Raw genomic sequence first — 17,337 nt, forward strand, 5'->3', positions numbered from 1 at the left:
GGTAAACTTACAGGAAAATGAACCATATTTGCTCATGCAGTATTTGAGCCCTGGTTTTGTCCTTTTCACCCCCAAGAGCACTGAGGCTGAGGGTGGTTTGAGAATGAGCTGTGACAGCAAGTCTTTTGGTAGATCTTCATTGCTCCATTTTATAGGATCCTGCCACTGATAAAAACAATCTTGGAGGGTTTTACTTAGACACCATGGTCACATTAAGAATATTGAGTGTCCCAACAGATTCTCTCAGGATTCCTCTTCTGTGTCTGACACAGCAGTTACAGAACGAAGGGGTCCAGGCACTTCTCCGGCTGAATGTGCAGAATGTAGTCCAAGCATCAAAGATGCTTGAGATGGGAGGCACAAGCATTACTGTGGAGGCCAAGCATGCTATTTCTGACTCTCTGGTCCCTGCCTTGGGAAGCTAGTGGGCTTTTACTGAGTTAATGTTTAGATCTCTGTTCTGCAACTAGAACTCCTACATTGTCTCCTATAGACATGGCCCAGTAAACTGGGTCACTGTTCAGCTCATTCCTGTAGTGGTTTTTCTGTTGTATTTATTTAAGCTACTGTTTTAATATTTTACTTTATCTGGCAAGAAATGAGTGATCTAAATATAGATCACTGCTGTGATCCATGCTCCAGCCAACTCATGGCCACACCTCATTTACAAGCCACAATTGCTGCATTGGCTTGTCTCTGGCAAAATCAAAAACAAAGGGAACAAAACATAGGATAAGATCCAGGTGTCCTTGGCTTTCACTAGTGCCAGCTTTTTAAAATAAGTTCACCTCTTTCATAACAACTCCTTGGGGAGTAAAGAGCAGCTCTGCTAGGGGCGATAAACACGCCTTTCCCCTCTCAGCTGAACTGCCTGAGTCACGCAGGCACCTGCACCAATGATGAGCCCGTGCCAAGGGAAGCGGCTGGTGCAAGAGGTTGATTCAGCTGCAGGCAGGGCTGGGCTGGGGCTATCAGGCACATCCCATAGTAAGGGGCAATGCAGAATAGAACCAGAGCACCCGGTCTTCCTCCTGTCCGGAAGCATCAGGCATGGCACAGATAAACCAGCCCGTGCAACAATGTGTCGATGCTATGGCAAGTCTATACTGGCAGGTGAAGTGGGCCAGAGCCCATTCTCTGGCCCCGAGGGTACATGGGGTGCAGTAGAGCTCATGACTAAATGCTCACCCTCTCTCCCCCAGGCCCAGATGGGGTTTCCACCACTGTGTTGCCTGTTTGGAACAGGTGCACATCCTTGATCAGTGCCAAAGCAACGCCTGGGGCAGAGCCAGTTGGCACAGGCCAAAACCCACGCCAGACGTGCAGGTCATTAAACAGCCTGTTTGATCAAGGGACAGTGCCTGATGCCAAGCCCTGTCTGCTTTGGTAGTACAAATGTGGCTTGGCCTTTCTGGCAAAAGTGTCTTGCTGGTCCTGTGCAAGGGTTTGGGTGTGTGGGTTCATGAGTGTCTCACTACTCAACAGTGTTGGTGAGTGGGGGCAGTGAGCACAGGCAGAGGAGCACAGCACCCAACACAGGGCCGGTGGCAACCCAGTGACCAGCAGTCCCAAACTAGGCCTCAGTTTTATTTTTCCCCACCCTGAGCAAGGGGATGTTTGAGGATGTGTGTCTGGAGAATCAACAAGGAAAGATGTGAGGTGCTAGCACAGTGTTAGTTCCTAATACTGTGCTAGCACCTCAGACCTTTCCCTGTTTCATACACATTGATCTTTCTGGGCTGCAGGGGAGCCAGGGCTGGAGGTATCCATGGGAAGTCCAATAAGGAAACTCTTGGTGCAACAAGGAAGCTCTCAAGGTTTGGCAGCATGCGACATCATGTGCTAGCTGCAGGAATGACAAGCACTGGCTGTGCTTGGACACCAAGTTCCCCACAACATAACATTAAGAGGAATCTGCCAGGCTGGGTGCCTGCTCTGAGCCTCAGAAGATACTTTGCACCCAATTTTCAAATTCAGTGCCTTTTTCAATGGTACAGCATGGCTTACTGTGGCTGGAAGTCAAATGGGGAAGGATTTGCATGGGAGATTGGGACTTCAGCAGGGCTATTTTTGGATAGAGATGTTCAGCTTGAATGTGCAAAGTAATGGTTTCAGAAGAGGTCAGACAAAAATAGGCCCACTTAGATCTGTAGGCATTTTGTTTTCTTTGTTTTGTTCCTCTCTTCTTCTTATTAAGCTTTCTCCAAAAAAAGAACAACAGTGTAAGCTTTTCCTGGCAGTGCTTCAAAAAGGAACTTTCCCCAGGAACCAAAACGTGATGCTCACTGAGCTTGTTGCTGTAGAGGGCTGACTAAGCACATCTAATTGCAGCCTTGCCGGAGAGCAAAGCACTGCACAGCTCAGCTCAGCAGCCCTGCCTAGTTTCTGGGTACTGAAAAAAAGGAATTTTCTGGCTTCTGCTCTGGATATTAGAAAATACAAAGTTAGTCCCTGCATTTTAGGACATATAAATGTCAAGTGAGGCTCCAGATTTGGTGTAATCTACTTGGCTTGGCAGGTCACAAATGTGCTGAGGGTTGTGGGATGGCGGAACAATCTCTCCCTGACTACATCTGTCTTTTCCTACCACTTCCTCTCTGGGAGATGGAGGTGAGTCACAGGAATGGCCTCTGCCAGCACAGAGGGAGGTAGGAGGGATCCTCCCAGGGAATCCCAGCTGCTGACAAACCTCTCCCAGTCCCAAACACCCAGCCCACCTGTCTGAGCCTGCACACTGCCAATCTCCACCTCCACCAGTGTGGTCTGGGGCTGGTTGATTTTCCAGACCTTGCCATGTACAGCTGGCCTGTGGCATGAGAGGGATCAGCTTCATGGCTCTGCTGTGGGCACCCCTCCAAGCCAAGGATGCGCCAGGACGCCTTATCTCTGGCACAGAGTACTGCTCTGAGGGGCAGTGCCAGGGACAGCAGCCTGGTCTTTCAGGAGTGTACCAGGGAGGGCAATTACTCATACAAAAACATTTCTCAGCGCATGGCTTGTTCCTCTACAAGGTGATCTTCAGAGCATATCCACAGACACCTTTACCCCACTCACATATAAACCCATAAACTCCTCCTGTCCCACAAATCTGAGGTCACTTGGCTTGTTCAGCCTGGAGAAGAGGCTGAGGGGAGACTTCATGGTGATCTGCAACAACCTCACGAGGGGAAGTGGAGGGGCAGGCACTGAACTCTTATCTGGTGAACAGTGACATGCTGAGGGAATGACACGAAACTGACACACGGCTGGATACCAGGAAACGCTTCTTCACCACACGGTACCTGGGCATTGGAACAGGCTCCCCAAGGAAGTGGTCACAGCACTGATCCTGACAAGAGTTCAAGATGCCTTTCGACAACACTCTCATGAACATGCTGGGATTCTTGGGGTTTATACGTGCAGAGCCAAGAGCTGGACTCGACGATCCTTGCGGTTCCCTTCCAACTGAGGCCATTCCATCGTTCCCTCCCTCCCCCCTCACACACACCGCTGCCCCGGCCCCGAAGATGGCGCCCGCGCCGCACTGCCGCCCTCTGCGGGCCGGAGACCCTCACGGCAGCCACTCGGCCCAGAGCGCGCTTTTAACACCAAACCAGATATTTCCTTCTAAATACGAGCCAGTGTGTAATTGTAGCAGTGCAGATTCCCTCCTGCCAGCCACAACAGTTACTTCCAGGACTGTTTCACCTCAGAACCACTCTCTGACAGGAAGGCTGCTGGAGGAGTGAGGGGATGTGAGAGGACGAGGAGGAGAAGGAGGAGGAAGAGGAGGAGAAGGTTGTATCTGGAAGTCCAGGTGTGACCAGTGTAAATTTTGGGGCAGGGAATGCAGATCCAGGTGTCTCAGCCCACTCCGGTACCACCCAGAGCTCCCAAGTCCTCACCTTGTAAATGCAGGACTTGGCGTTCAAGAAAAACAGCTCGATGGTGGCATTGTCCTTCAGATAGGAGATGCTTTCAATGTAGAACCTGAAAGGGAAAGCAAGAGGGGTGAGACACGAGGGAACTAGGGCAAAACACGGAAATGCACTTATTAAATGAAAAATGTGGTCAATGGAGTCACGATGAATGTATTAAAAATGAACTTTCTTCTCTTTCATCAGACTGAGGTGGTGAAAGAGGCTCGTGCATACTCCAGGATGTGATCAGTCACCACCACCCCAGCCATACCAAAGGAACTGGACCAGCAAGTGGATGATTTAGGTTCTAGATAATCCCTTGCTTTGTTTTTAGACTTAAAACAAACCTTTATTCTGTTTTTTTGTAAGCTTCACCTTCATTTGCCATCACATTTTCACCATCAGCATTTCTTCATCTCTCCTTTACCCATCACAAAAATTCTATGTTGTTAACCTGCATCTTGTAAAATATTAATCTACAGAAATACACTTCTGGGTTCCCTGCCTGTCCCCTTCAGCTTTGCATAAAGCAAATTTTATAAGGGGTTCTTTACATATTATATCTATGGTCTCACACCATAGATATGTAAGACAGTAGTTACTAACCTTGCATAGTTTACCAGTATCATGAATAACAATGTTAAGGATGACAGGGAATGATCATAATCTAATTTTTTTTGAGCTGAAGGGATTTCTCAGAACTCATGAGAAAGCTCAAACCCTCAGTGTCAGAAAAACCCACTCCTTTGCATTGGTTGATTGCCCCAAATATTTGCAATTATGTTGAAAGCCCATGATATGTGTGAATTTATTCAGTACTCCATGTCCTGCCTGTTCTGAAGGTGTGATGCTTTGGCAAAGAACTTTGAGAGTGCTTTGTGAGAACTGACTCCTGCCCTTAATTCAGCCTTGAGATATTTTTTTTTTGAACAAATGTTCTGGATACTGTCAATGTTAATGACTGATCATTCCACAGAGGTATGTTGTGTGTTCCTGTAGTAACAGAGAAAGCCTGGCTATGTTCAGTGAATGTTAAGGTGAATTTTGCATTTACTTAGTGTTTTAGGTAAGGAAAATTAAATAGATCGTGATGCTGTCTGGTAGTGATCTTCAAATTGCAGTGCAGTGACAGCAATGTTCCTTACATAAATTCCAGTGCTATCGTGCCTTGTCAGAGGCAATTAGAATAGGGAAGGTGCCAGGGAAATGGTGTCTGCACCAGGGACTTTTGAAAACCCAAATTCCTTAGAAATCTGGGTTGACATGCAGGGTCCAGTCACAGAGAAGCCCCACTTGCTGACCCTGCTGTCTGGGAGCAGACAGACCTGCGGACACTCCTGAGGCTTCCCACAAGTGCTGAAGGGATTGTCCACATCCAGCTATTTGCAGAGTCCTTGGCCTTAAATGCAACCTTCTTGGGGGCAAAGGTCAAAGCTTTATAGTGCTCCTAAGTGTCTTCTGAAGGCTCTTCAAAACATTTTATTTGCCGACAGGCAGAACCAACTCCTTGCTTGTTAGAGTGAGAGAAACATTTTGTTCATCTGCTGAAGGGCTCCTGTCTGTATAACCGTTCCTTCTCCCCCTTCAGAAGAGAAATAAAAATAAGACCTGGATAAAATGAAATAAACCCCAGGAAAATACCAGCAGCCAATCCAACCCACAAAACACCAAAAACATTTGAATGTAGTGATGATGAAGGACAAAGACTAATTTTTTTTTCTTATTTTGTTCTGGTTTTCACTGTTTTACCTCCTGCCCTTAAAGTGGCTTTTTTTTTTTTTTTTTTTTTTTTTTTTTTTTTTTTTTTAAAGGAACCTTCTTACTAGATCTGCTGTCTGAGTGCCGCTGGCTTCCCATCTGCTGAATTCATGGAAAATAATGCTAATTTTACACATTCTGTGGTTCTTGAACAACCTTTTCTTCTTATCACTGCTACCAGTGCTCTCCAAGTTATGATGGTAGGATTTCTTATTCCAAGGTTAGAAGAAAACAAGAACTTTTTTTTTTTTTCATTTTGAATCCCAGGGAAGGGTAGCCAAAATCTTTTTGTTTCAGCAGCTCAAACGTGACCGTTCTCATCATCACTAGAGGGCAATATTGCATTTCTTAAGGCTGCAGGGAGCTTTCCCAAGGCTTTCCACATGGACATAGATCGTTTTCTGTACAAAATTAAGTCTCTGGGAGCACAGAGCCTGCACATGATACTTCATCTCACAAAGAAAACCCAATTCTCAAGTGATCTCCAGAGTGGAGAGTGAGCTTGGAAGCTACTGGCTCTCACACATGCACCCAGAAAAATGCAGAACATGTGCACCAGGAAACTGGTGCTACTTAAAAGAAAACAGATTTGCAGAGGGAACTCTTGTGGGATTTTCTGTGTGACAAGCTCAGAAAACCTGAACTGGAGTAGATTACCCTGAATTCACAGTTGGTGCAGTGACAACAAAAAGGACAGGGAAGACACTTTTTTTTTTGCACTTATGACTAGTTTCTGTCACATCTCCTGTTTCCATCTTTTATGAACACAATGAAGGAACCCACACTTTACAATGACCAATGTCAATGACTAAGGAGGCAGGCAGGAGCATCCAGCTGCTAAGGCAATGAACCAAGCAAACAAAAATCTGGGTTGAATTCCCAACTCGGACCCAGGTTTCCTTTGTGACCTTCAGAATATCATTTAGCTGCTTGGGCAGTTGAGCTGGGCTTAGAAAACACCCCTCCCTTCTCTGCCCCCCTCTGTTTTGCCTGTTAAGCTTTGGAGCCTTTGAAGGCATATTTCAACATCAACAGTTTTGAGAAGCAGCTCTCAGATTTCTGTTGAGGACTCCCCAGAGAGCAGCATTCCTTCATGAGATGTGAAGCTGATGTTCCTGGGATATAATGGATAGGTTGGACGGGGAAACAAGCAGTACAGTGTGTCCAAGATCTCTGCTCCACTACCTGCATCTCTTGCAGTACATACTCAGCAAACAGCAAAAACTCCAGCAAAAACTCCAACAGCCCCTACAAGAGGTTCCTTGATAGCCAGCAACTGTGCCTGTGAGAAATTAGCTGCCTGCAGGAAGGGGGAACACCCCATGAGACTTGGTGAGTGTAAAACCAAAGGAATAATTTTTGAGAAAATTTAAAAGATCAGCCAGTGTTAATCTATTTCTGCATTCCTCCTCCCTCCCCACCCTCAGTAACTTGTAATTCATCAAGTACATTTTCAAAGCATTAATTAAATAGACCAGTGAATATTATGCTGGATAATGAACACAAAGTGCCTATCTTGGCTGCTCCCTCTCAGCAGCAGGGAAATAATAATGAGCACTGCAGAAGGTGTCCTGGAAGACTTCAGAAGCTGCTGCATCTGAAACGTTTAAGGCTTTTTAGCTGAGAGGACATGTCTTGTACTGATCAGATTGCTCTCTGTTAAGCGTTGGTTAACTGGCAACTTTCTCTGAGACAGCTTAAGCCCCCTCACGCTGTGATGAATGGCAATTCCCATCGTAACCAGCCAAGCACAGACTCACAGTGGTGCTTGTGGAAACTCCTGATCCTTGAGTGAGGGGAAACTGGTACTACCACAATTTCTCCCTTGCATTACACACAGGCCCACCCACCTCTGACTCATGGCTCAGAGAAATGCCTGACTGGGTCCTGGACTCAGCAGTTTGATAAGTGGTTCTTCAGGAGATGGAGAATCCCTTACTGCTGCTGCTGGTCTTGTCTGTGAACCCAGGTGTGCATGTGTGTTTGCAGATGGGCAAATTTAGCAGTGTTGGGAAGGTGTTTGAACACTAGTGCTCTGTCCTTGCAGTGGGAATAGAGGAATTCAGGACTGCCAAGCACCTGAGCTGGTGGGGTGCTTGTGTGCACAGTGAGAGAAAAAACGAGCAGCACTTCTGATCTCCATACACCAAAAGAAACTGTCAAATACAAAATACTTAGCACTGCCTCTAACACTTAGCCCTAGTTAGTTAGTTCCTGTCAGCCTGAACTTGGCCATCTATCACCTAGCAGGGACCAGGCTCTCTGCAGTTGAGTTGCTGACTGGGCAGATAACTGTCATAGCATTTGAGAGTACAAGCCCATGTGTTTACTTCCAAGCAGAACCTGCCAAATGGTAAAAATATTTCACTGTGATCTTCAACACAATGGTATTTCAAAACATGACCACAGCAAATGGATGTCTTGTCTACTTCAGGTGTCTATCTTTCCTGAGGCGGTGAGACCATCTTCATTCTTGTGAAGTTTGAGTCTGGTGGGAGCTAGCTAATCCAAAAACTTCTATTCACATCTTTCCCAGCTGGCTGACTGATCTGGTTGGGATGCAGGACAGAGCTGTCAGCAGAGCTCAGTGACCCTGCCAATGGACTACCCCTTATTTCATTATTACAAAGGAATGGGTAAAGGAGAACACCCCTTTTCTGCCTCATCCATCCTGAGGTCTGGCTCATTATCCCTCACCAAGTCATTCAGAACCTCAGAGGATAATTTGAAAAATATGAGGCCATTTGCTAACCAGGAAAAGAAAAATCGTACGTGTCAGTATAATGGACTTAAATGCAGATGTCATTATGTCCAGTGTCTCATGCTAAATGAGTATTCTGAACAGCATAGGCTGCACAGCTCCTTTTATGTTCCAGCCCTGTTTGCTAATAGTCATGGCTACACACTTTTATGTGCTGACACTTTAAAGCAGACAATGCTCATGCAAAATAGTTGGCCTGTTAAGTAATCAGTCAGGAATGAATATCAGCTAAAAATCTCAGTTTACCTCCCCTTCTGCATTCATTTTGCTTTGAATACCATGTCATGCCTCCTGTGCCTGTGCCATGCTCAGGCCTCACCATGTCCAGCACCTGGGATTGGTATGCAGGAGGCAGCAAGAGAGACCTGTGTCAACTTTTACCTTGTTGCAGGGGAAACCATGACACTGGAGGTGAATTCGATTCCAGAAATATAGGGAATCACAGCTAACAAAATAAAAAGCTGTGGCTATTTTTTAACCTGGGCCTGTCTCCTCTCTCACCAGCTACACTACATTATGAAGTTTTCTGCATCTTTACCTACTGTGAATCAATTTTTCTTGGTGCTTCTAAAATGTTGGCCCATTGAATCCCTGGAAAACCATATGCTTTGGGGATTCATATGATTTGCTCATTCATATGCCTCATCTTCTCCATGTACAAAATACTTAGGGATCTGCTTTGGAATATATAGAGACCAACTCATCTCTTCTAGGCTGTATATCCTGGGAGCCTTTGCAAAATACCAAGTGCTCCAGTGCAAACAGAGAGAAGGGAAGGAATCAAGGTGGTGGTGTAGCTACATTCTTCCCTCATATTTGGTTACAGCATCAAGCAAAGGCATTGACCTGAGTATAGTGAGTCCTCTGCCCCCTACCCACATGGGGAACCCGGCCTGCCCAAGCTATAAAAGCAGCAACCCAGCTCAACATAGTCTGTAAATCACTCCACCGCTGTAGTCTCCCCTGGAGCTTAGCTTGGCTTGCAGAAGTGCATCTTTTTTGCAAAAAAGATGTGTTTTTGTACAAAAGCTGTTGCAGCTCCTCTTGGCTTGGAGTGATGTGCTTATCTGTCCCAAATGCAAAGTGAGGGCAGTGACTAGATCACAGCAGCACACTGCCTTCCACCTCTTTTCCCTCAGTCACTAGGGGAATTGCCCCTCAATCTCCTGAGCATCAGCACAGCCCTTTCCTGCTCTTTGGTCATTGCCAAGAGTCACATCTTGGCTATTAGAGGTAACTTGCTGGGTGCACTCTCTTGCATAACACCACCCCTCAGCATCTAGAGAGCATCTTTTATCTGAGGATTTCAGAGCATTTTAGGAATCGAAATCCCTCCATGTACTGTCAGCAGCACATGAAGCAATGATTTGTCTGTCAAAGCTGACATGAGGGTCACTTATTTACTGACTCAGACCTTGGTCAATGCCACCGTGGCGGGACTCCTCATAGCAGACCTTCCTGTTGTGCACTGATGACAGCCCACCACACACACTGGTGTAAGGTATGAACACACAAATTGCAGTGAAAACAGAAACAATGTCTGCATGACTTTGACCCAGTCAGAGAATCCGTGTGTAGGCACTGACACAGCTATTGCAGCTTGATCCAAATTAGCTACAAATCCTGCACTGACAGAATTCATCATTTTTGCATGGTACCTATCATGCAGTCTAAATGCTTCCCAAAATTAGACAAGACAATGCTGCCAGCATCAACACATTCAAAATGTGGCTCAAAACAACAAATTTTCAGAATGTTGCTTTTTCTGCCCCCTCGGGTAGCTGAATGGAAAGGAAAAACAACTTATCCCCTTCTCTCAACACAGCTCACTTATACAAATATATTCCTAGTTAAGCAGAAAACAGAAATGATGTTATGGGACTCCAGAGCCAGACTGCTATTAAGATGTGTGTGTAATGGATGGCTTAGCTCAGAGCTGTGTGCTAAGTAGCAGAGCCCCATTAGTTCCCTTCCTCAAGCAAAGGTCGGTTTTCACACAAGTAAATCTTCTGACTGGACAGAAGTTTCTCATATCTCTAAAGAGCCTCTGAGGAGCACAGCCTACCCGCAGGCAATTTATTACACCTTCCCCCGGGTGAACAGAGCAGGGGGCCACCCTGGGAAGGCTGCAATAAATTGTCTGCAGGGAGCCTTGTCTTCCAGCACAAACAAGGTCTGAGTGGCTGTATTTATACACTGCGGCTGGCTGGGAGGAGGGGGTTTGCAGTGCTGCCGGCTTTTGGGATCTTCCCACTTAGCTTACACACAGCTGGTACACACCAACCAGCAAAAAACATGCTGTGCAAAGAGATCTGGGCTATGGCATGAGCTTTATAGACAGAGCAGCTCACAGGAGCCCCTGAAAGCAGCTTGGTGGAACTGGCTTGATTACATGGGTTCTATATTCTGTTTTTTGCTATTGTTTCTGCAGCATCCCACAGCAGTGCACAGAGATGTAGAGCTATAATGTGAGCAGGAGATGGCCCTTTGTCTCTCCTTATTGTAGTACAAACTCAGGGAGTTTCTGCCTCCATACTGGTACTGGCAGTGGGTGAGGGAGACAGCACAGCTGCAAGGAGCTCTGGGAAGAGACAGCTAGCCGAGAATGTGGATGGAACACCCCAAGGTGCTGAAACATCTCAGGGCAATTCCCTGAGCTCTCCTGGGATGATCAAGCTCCATGGCAAACTGGGGTCTGGCACTGCCCTCCTTGCAGGGCAGAGGGCTCTGCACAGGATGAAGGAAGAGCAGAGGAGAAGAGTGATTTGTATATATGTAATTTTGCCCCAGCAACTTCTCCTGGGTGGTAACAGGTGTAATGAAGCTTGGGTGGGAGCAAATTCTGCCACTTCTCAGGGGAGTGTGGCTTCAAATTTAATGTGTTTGATAACCTGTTCATGCATTTCCTCCAGTCCCTGTAAACTCCAGTTTCATACCATGGGGAAGAAAGAGGGCTGTCTACTCCTTCTCCCTCCTCAGAGGGGAGAGACAACAGCTAGTAATTCCCTCATTCCCTGCCTGGAGCAAAGTGTTGGACCACCACATACCCTTCTCTGGTGCAGAAAACTGTGGACAGAGAAACACAGCCCATTATGTGCAAGAGAAATAAATTGCTGAGGTTAATTTAGTGTGATTCTATTCAGCTCTTCCTGCCAAGGCAGGCTGCTGTCATCACAACCCCTAATCTGATTTCTTGGAGAGAAGCAAAGCTGAGTGGATGTGAGTGGCATACACAGCCATGGTGTGCTGGGATCCCACGTTGGTCAGCTGGGGAAGTTGGGAGCAGGATGCTCTGAATCTGCCCCCCATAAGTGTCTCTAGCTCATGAGTGAGGCAGCAATGCATTTCAGTGACAAGTTCTAGGGTCCGGCTAGCCTTATGAAGAACAACTGTTCTCTCTTCCTTCCCAGGTCAACTGTTTTCAAATGGCCTCTGCCTTTCACTGTTAGCATTAGTCCTTTTCTAATGGAATACAGGTTTAAAGATGTCTACAAAAAAGGTCTGAAAGACTAAAATAGCATAAGGCCTCATTAACAGCTGAAATCTGGTCCAATTCCATTTAGATAGCCAGGTGAAACCGCATAGATAGGAAACACTTCCTCAACCCTGGCTGTGACAACCTGCTTGAAATAATAATTTTAAATTTATAGATTTGATAGGACAGAGGGATGCATCAAGTGAATATGCCTACATCTGAGCAGGGGTCTGAGGTCAGAGAAGAGACACAGGATTTTTAAGCCTGCAACTTGTTGAATTCCAAAGCAGTCCTCTTTGGATGTGTCAGATGAAATAAGTCAGATGAAATGTTCCTGAAAGGTGCTTATTTCTTTCCAGTGGTTATATAGGGAGGCTGCACTAATTAGCTGTGACATTGAGCTGTCTGCCAGGTAAAGAAAGATCTCAGCTCTGGTGTGATGAATCTCATCTCAGACTGCCCACCTACCCCACCTGCGTCAGAGCTGGACCACTGCCAGTGCACACAGAGCTATGTTCCTTCAGGTTAAGGGGAGCACAGACACCCAGGAGCTTTGCACTCTGTGTTTCAGTGCCAGTCTCTTATTTAGGGCCACTTTGTTCTGTAGTAACTGTGGTAACCTGGCAAAATGTCTGGCCTCAATATTGAGAGTCCTGAGCCCCCACAGCTCCCATGCTGACTTCAGCCTAGCCACTATATATGAACACATGCCAGATGTTGCTGAACACAGGCATTCCTTTGTGGGAATACTGCCAGCCCGTAGATACAAACTCTGCCCCACAGTGTATTTGAATATTGAGGATTTATTTCACATTTTGTTCCATGCCTTTCTGAAAGAAAAGCCTTTCCATATGAGACATATTCTGATTTAGTGTGACGACTTCTGCAGTGAGTTGTCACTGTTTAGCTGGTGGAGTTGCCCTGAGAACAAATATATTCGTTCCTGGGAAAAGCTCCACCAGTGGAGTGAATTTTATTTGCTAAGCTTGTTCATATAAATTAACAGCATGACAAACATACAGAAGATAAAGAGATCAGACCCATGCTGGTGGTTCCTTTGCTAAGGACTGCTAATCTCACATGGCCATTGTTTGAGAATGAGAACTCACTGCAGAGCCTGGCCAATTTTGCTTTCCATGAACAAACAGCATGTCTGTGCTCTGGCATTCTCTCACATCAAAGCTTTACACAAAAGGAGTACCTCTGCCTTATTTCTGTCTGTATGAGTCTGAGCAAAATGCTTCCTTCCCAGCCAAAAGGATGTACCTGCATCTGAACCCCTGCAATCTCTATTTACCTCCTTTGCTGCCCATGTCTCCACACTGTACTTAGGTTCCTGCACTTTACCCCAAAGCTCATGGTGTGAGGTACATTTTCTCTGTTCTCCTCTGGCCTCAAAACGCCTCTGTAAAATCAACTAATCAGGCAAACCCTCATTTCTTCATCCACATCCTTTGCTTCTCCTGGACTTCAGTGGTGACTCTCATCTAACTTGTAAACCCTCTAGGACAAGGAATCAGCCTGACCAAAAACCAAGCAACCAGAGCTATAGGAAGCCATCCAGGGAGGCTACTTCTAAGGTGAGAACTAATATCACTCCCATTCTATTGCCCAACATCTCTCCTCCCCTGCAAGACACATGGCACTCCCTCTTGCTTTCATGTGTGTCTTTAGAACTATGTAAACAGATATTAGAAGAGTCTTATAAAATAATATTGCACAATAGCCATGGGGCAGTTCACAGCTGCCCAAGAGTTCTGATTGCTTCCTAGATTCCTATGTTGTTGGAAAGTTTTGTTGCTTCCTATGTTGTTTCAGTGGAAAGCTTTCATTGAAGCACTAGATGAGAACCTGAAGACAGGGAGGCTTCAGTAGCTGTGTAAATGAACAATGGAAGAAGCAAATTCTTACAAACCAATGCTAAAAACATCCTTCTAAAATCCCCCTCCTTTGACACAGTGCTGTGAAATTTGTGGTCTTTGATAATGGAAGAGAGGAAAGACACTGGAAATCAGTGTTCAACAATGTCAAACCCCAAAGAAATGTGTGTCAAAAGACAAAGCTTCAACAGTGCTGCAGAGATTTAAAAAAGGGAGGAGAATTTCACACTGCAAAACTTGTGAAACTTCCTATTTTTGGCACAGTTCTCTCAAGAAGCCTTTTCTTAAGAAGGCAGGCTTCCCTTTAAATGTACCTTTAGAGCAGGCTAAAATCTGTGGCATCTTTGGTGGGTGTGCTGCCCTTCAACATTGCTGCAGGAATGTTGAGGGTAAAAACCATTTAATGGTCACATTAAAGGTGAAAATGTTTTCACTGTAGCTTCTCCTCTTCACAAACTACCCTTTACTTTTCTTGCCTGAGGCTTCATCTCTTCACTGGTTATGCAGTGTGACTGAACTGTACATTTACTTCTACTAGAGGGAAAAACCCACACAATTACTGAATCCTGATGCAATAAACAGAATTCATGAGCATCTGGCACATCCAGTTACTAGTATTACTTGTATCTCCCCATTTAGAACTCCCAGCATCAACCTAAGCTTTATCAGCCGCAGTGCTTGGGTAATGCAAAAAGGCATCTGCAACCACAGGCAAGCCTTTACCTGTGACATAGTAGGTCTTATGGGCATGAAGTTCCTTACAAATTAACACATTTGTGATTAGGTATAGTACAGCACTAATTATCTCTGCTTTCTGCCTGATGGCAGCAGAGGAGAGGGAGCATTCTGTTTATGGTGTGTTTATGAATGGCTCTGCAAGCTGCCACACACCCCCAGATTGCGAAAATAAACTCCTCTCTATTGGTGGGTCTCTTTAGAACCTTTCCTTTAGCCCTTGCTTTAGTTCCCAGGTCAGAACTGAAACCACTGGGTAACAGATATGTGGGGCCTTTCCAACTTCAGCCATCTGGCTGGAGTAGGTGTCTTCAATTGCCTTCTGCTCAGATCAGATTTAGGGATGGACATGGGAACTCCTTATGTGCTGGGAAACTTTTTCAACTTCTGCCAGCATCTGACATCCACAAGGGAAATAACCAGTTGAAAAGGCACAATAAGTTAATGCCCATTCCTAACTCTTGAGGCATCTGGTTCCCAGTCCAATCCAAATTGTAACTCAGTGCGACGATCCACTCATTACTGCCATCAGTAAAAGTATAAGCCCAGAGTCAGTCTGGTTTTCACACATGCAGGCACTGAATGCTGAGTTTTTCCCCATGGACTGAGATTCCAGAACAGGAGGGGTCACTCATTCACTAACTGTTATATGGATCCGTATCCTAGGATGCCTCTTGGCTGGGATCCCGCTAGAATGACTGGTCTCCACTGTGCTGCCAACTTTCATAAAACAATACAGATGGCAATATTTATGCTTGTTGAGTGGTCTTTGAAATGAATATGAGAGTGGCTCAGTAGCACCGGCTTTCACACATTTTACAGTTTTACTCCTAAGCTCAGCACTTAGCTCTTGCTCACTCAGGGCTTTCCCTGCTTTCCATGGGATCCCTGTCTTAGCACAGACTCCCCACTTTGGCCCCTGGACAAGATATCTAGTAACTGACTGGCCATGTTCTTAATGAGCATCAACAGTTTTGTGTAGTTCTAAGCTCAGGTGGATCTGGATCTCACATACTGAAGGTGCTCAGCTCTAGATCTACCCTTACAGTTTGGAGCACCCAAAATATTGACTAAATTCTCTTGGGAGCTATCAGGCTAATTCTGGACTCACAGGGCTTTGTGCAATCTTGATTTGTCCTAAGATCTAGCCACCACTAAATATGGGGCCATAACAGAACAAAGAGTCTCTTCTGAAAAGCCTGCCTTGTAATGGAAGTTAAATGAATGACAATCACTATGTGGAGGAAAAAAAAAAGCTTCACTCAGGGGAAGAAACTCAAAAGTAGGTCTTCATTTTTTGTGGGTACTATGGAATGAATAAGAGTGATGTCAGATGTAATATAACGCTGGACTGGAAAGCCTAACAGAAAAAGACACAGTTACGCTGCACTGGCTTGTTCTAGACATGAGCTATCCATTAAAAGTAAGTCAAAACCCTCAACCTAATTTTGTACATATGCCATCCCAGCCCCCGGCCTCTCTCTGGGCGTTTCAAAGCTGCAGGAGCAAATTTGTCTTCTCAGAAAATATCTCCCTTGGAGGCAAAGGCACTGTGTGCATAAAAGCACTGCCAGCTTCCAGCAGTTTCCAAACACTAACAGTTTCTTGTAAAAATCCCAGATGAAGTTTGAAGCTCCCAAACTGCCATAATCTTCATTAAAACTTTTATAGTCTTGTCCAGCCATGTAGAAACCAACTGGCTGCCATAAAATGCCATCATTTGCTATTTGTGGGTAATTCATTGTAGCACTGAGTTCAGAAGGTGAATATGACAGAGCTGTACAGGGATTAATTTAGTCTCTGACACTGTGGGCACAATCCAGAGGAAACTGATGGCTCACCAGTGAGGAAGTGAGTGTTTTCCTTGCACGGTGCTGGCTCAAGTGGGTTATCCTGGCAGAAAGAGGGCTTTGTTCTGCCACTCTACTCAGCTTGGACTTTCCAGCTCAAAGCCCACAAGTAGAAGTGTAAATACATAACATCTGATCTTGCCCTCATACAACATTTCCCTGTGGACAGCTATGGGTGTCGGTGTGGCTACTACTTGTTTACACTTAAGTGAGAAGAGTTTGCAAAGCCAGAGAGTTCATAAGAAACCTCTATGGAAGTGTTTGTCCACAGGTGTTTCTGAGAAACTGACAGTCTCACTTCCTGGCCTCCAGGAAACAGGCTGTCTGTAGCTGTATCCCACGGGAAGGGCTCGCCATCAGGCACTTACCTGACACAAAAGTACAAAACAACTGGTCCTGACTTTTTGGGGAAGTCATGTTCCAGCACACGGCGGTCCAGCTGAAGCCAGTTCAAGTGTCCCCTGGCAAGAGAAGAGACAGTTTTGAGCTTTCTCACTCCTCACAGTAATGAGGTCTGAGGTGTTACAAAATGTGAACCAAAATGTGTGCTATTTGCCTGGACTATCGTATGATATTTGAAAAACACACAATAAATGTTTGAGGAGCAGAGGCAATATCATCCTGGCAGTGTTTCAGTCTGGGAATCGAACTGCTAAAGTTCAATCTGTCAGGGTGAAAGCTGGCAGCACTGAGCAATCAGGACAGCCCAAAATGTTATAGGCTTCACCTTTTTATTACAGGCCCCTGGAGCAGTTGTATCATTAAAAGTCTGTCAAGATTTTCATTAGAAATCCTTATGGTTAAGAGTTTCCACGACGCCTGCAGTATTTCACTCAAGCCTAAACCTGACTCTACAGTCTCAGACAGTTTATTTACCACCCACATGCCTGCAATAGCCTCTCTAGGTTTGCCCAGCCCTCCTTTTTCCTTCTTCAGAGAGCTCTTGAAAAACAGCTGCTCCATGAAGCGTTCCAGCTAC

General features: G+C 45.6%; 1 protein-coding gene across 7 annotated transcripts in view; it reads right to left on the minus strand.

Moving 5' to 3' along the window:
* Positions 1-17,337, minus strand: part of FRMD4A (FERM domain containing 4A) — a 360,918-nt gene that overhangs the window by 73,368 nt on the left and 270,213 nt on the right. For all 7 annotated transcript variants that reach the window (XM_068189520.1, XM_068189519.1, XM_068189521.1 and 4 more), the window contains 2 exons: positions 16,727-16,819; positions 3,885-3,969 (listed from right to left, as the gene is read on the minus strand). In XM_068189520.1, the coding sequence (XP_068045621.1) occupies positions 3,885-3,969; positions 16,727-16,819 (178 nt within the window). The remainder of the gene's footprint in view (positions 1-3,884; positions 3,970-16,726; positions 16,820-17,337) is intronic.

This window comes from Anomalospiza imberbis, chromosome 5 (genome assembly GCF_031753505.1).
Source record: "Anomalospiza imberbis isolate Cuckoo-Finch-1a 21T00152 chromosome 5, ASM3175350v1, whole genome shotgun sequence".
Classification (NCBI taxonomy): domain Eukaryota; kingdom Metazoa; phylum Chordata; class Aves; order Passeriformes; family Viduidae; genus Anomalospiza; species Anomalospiza imberbis.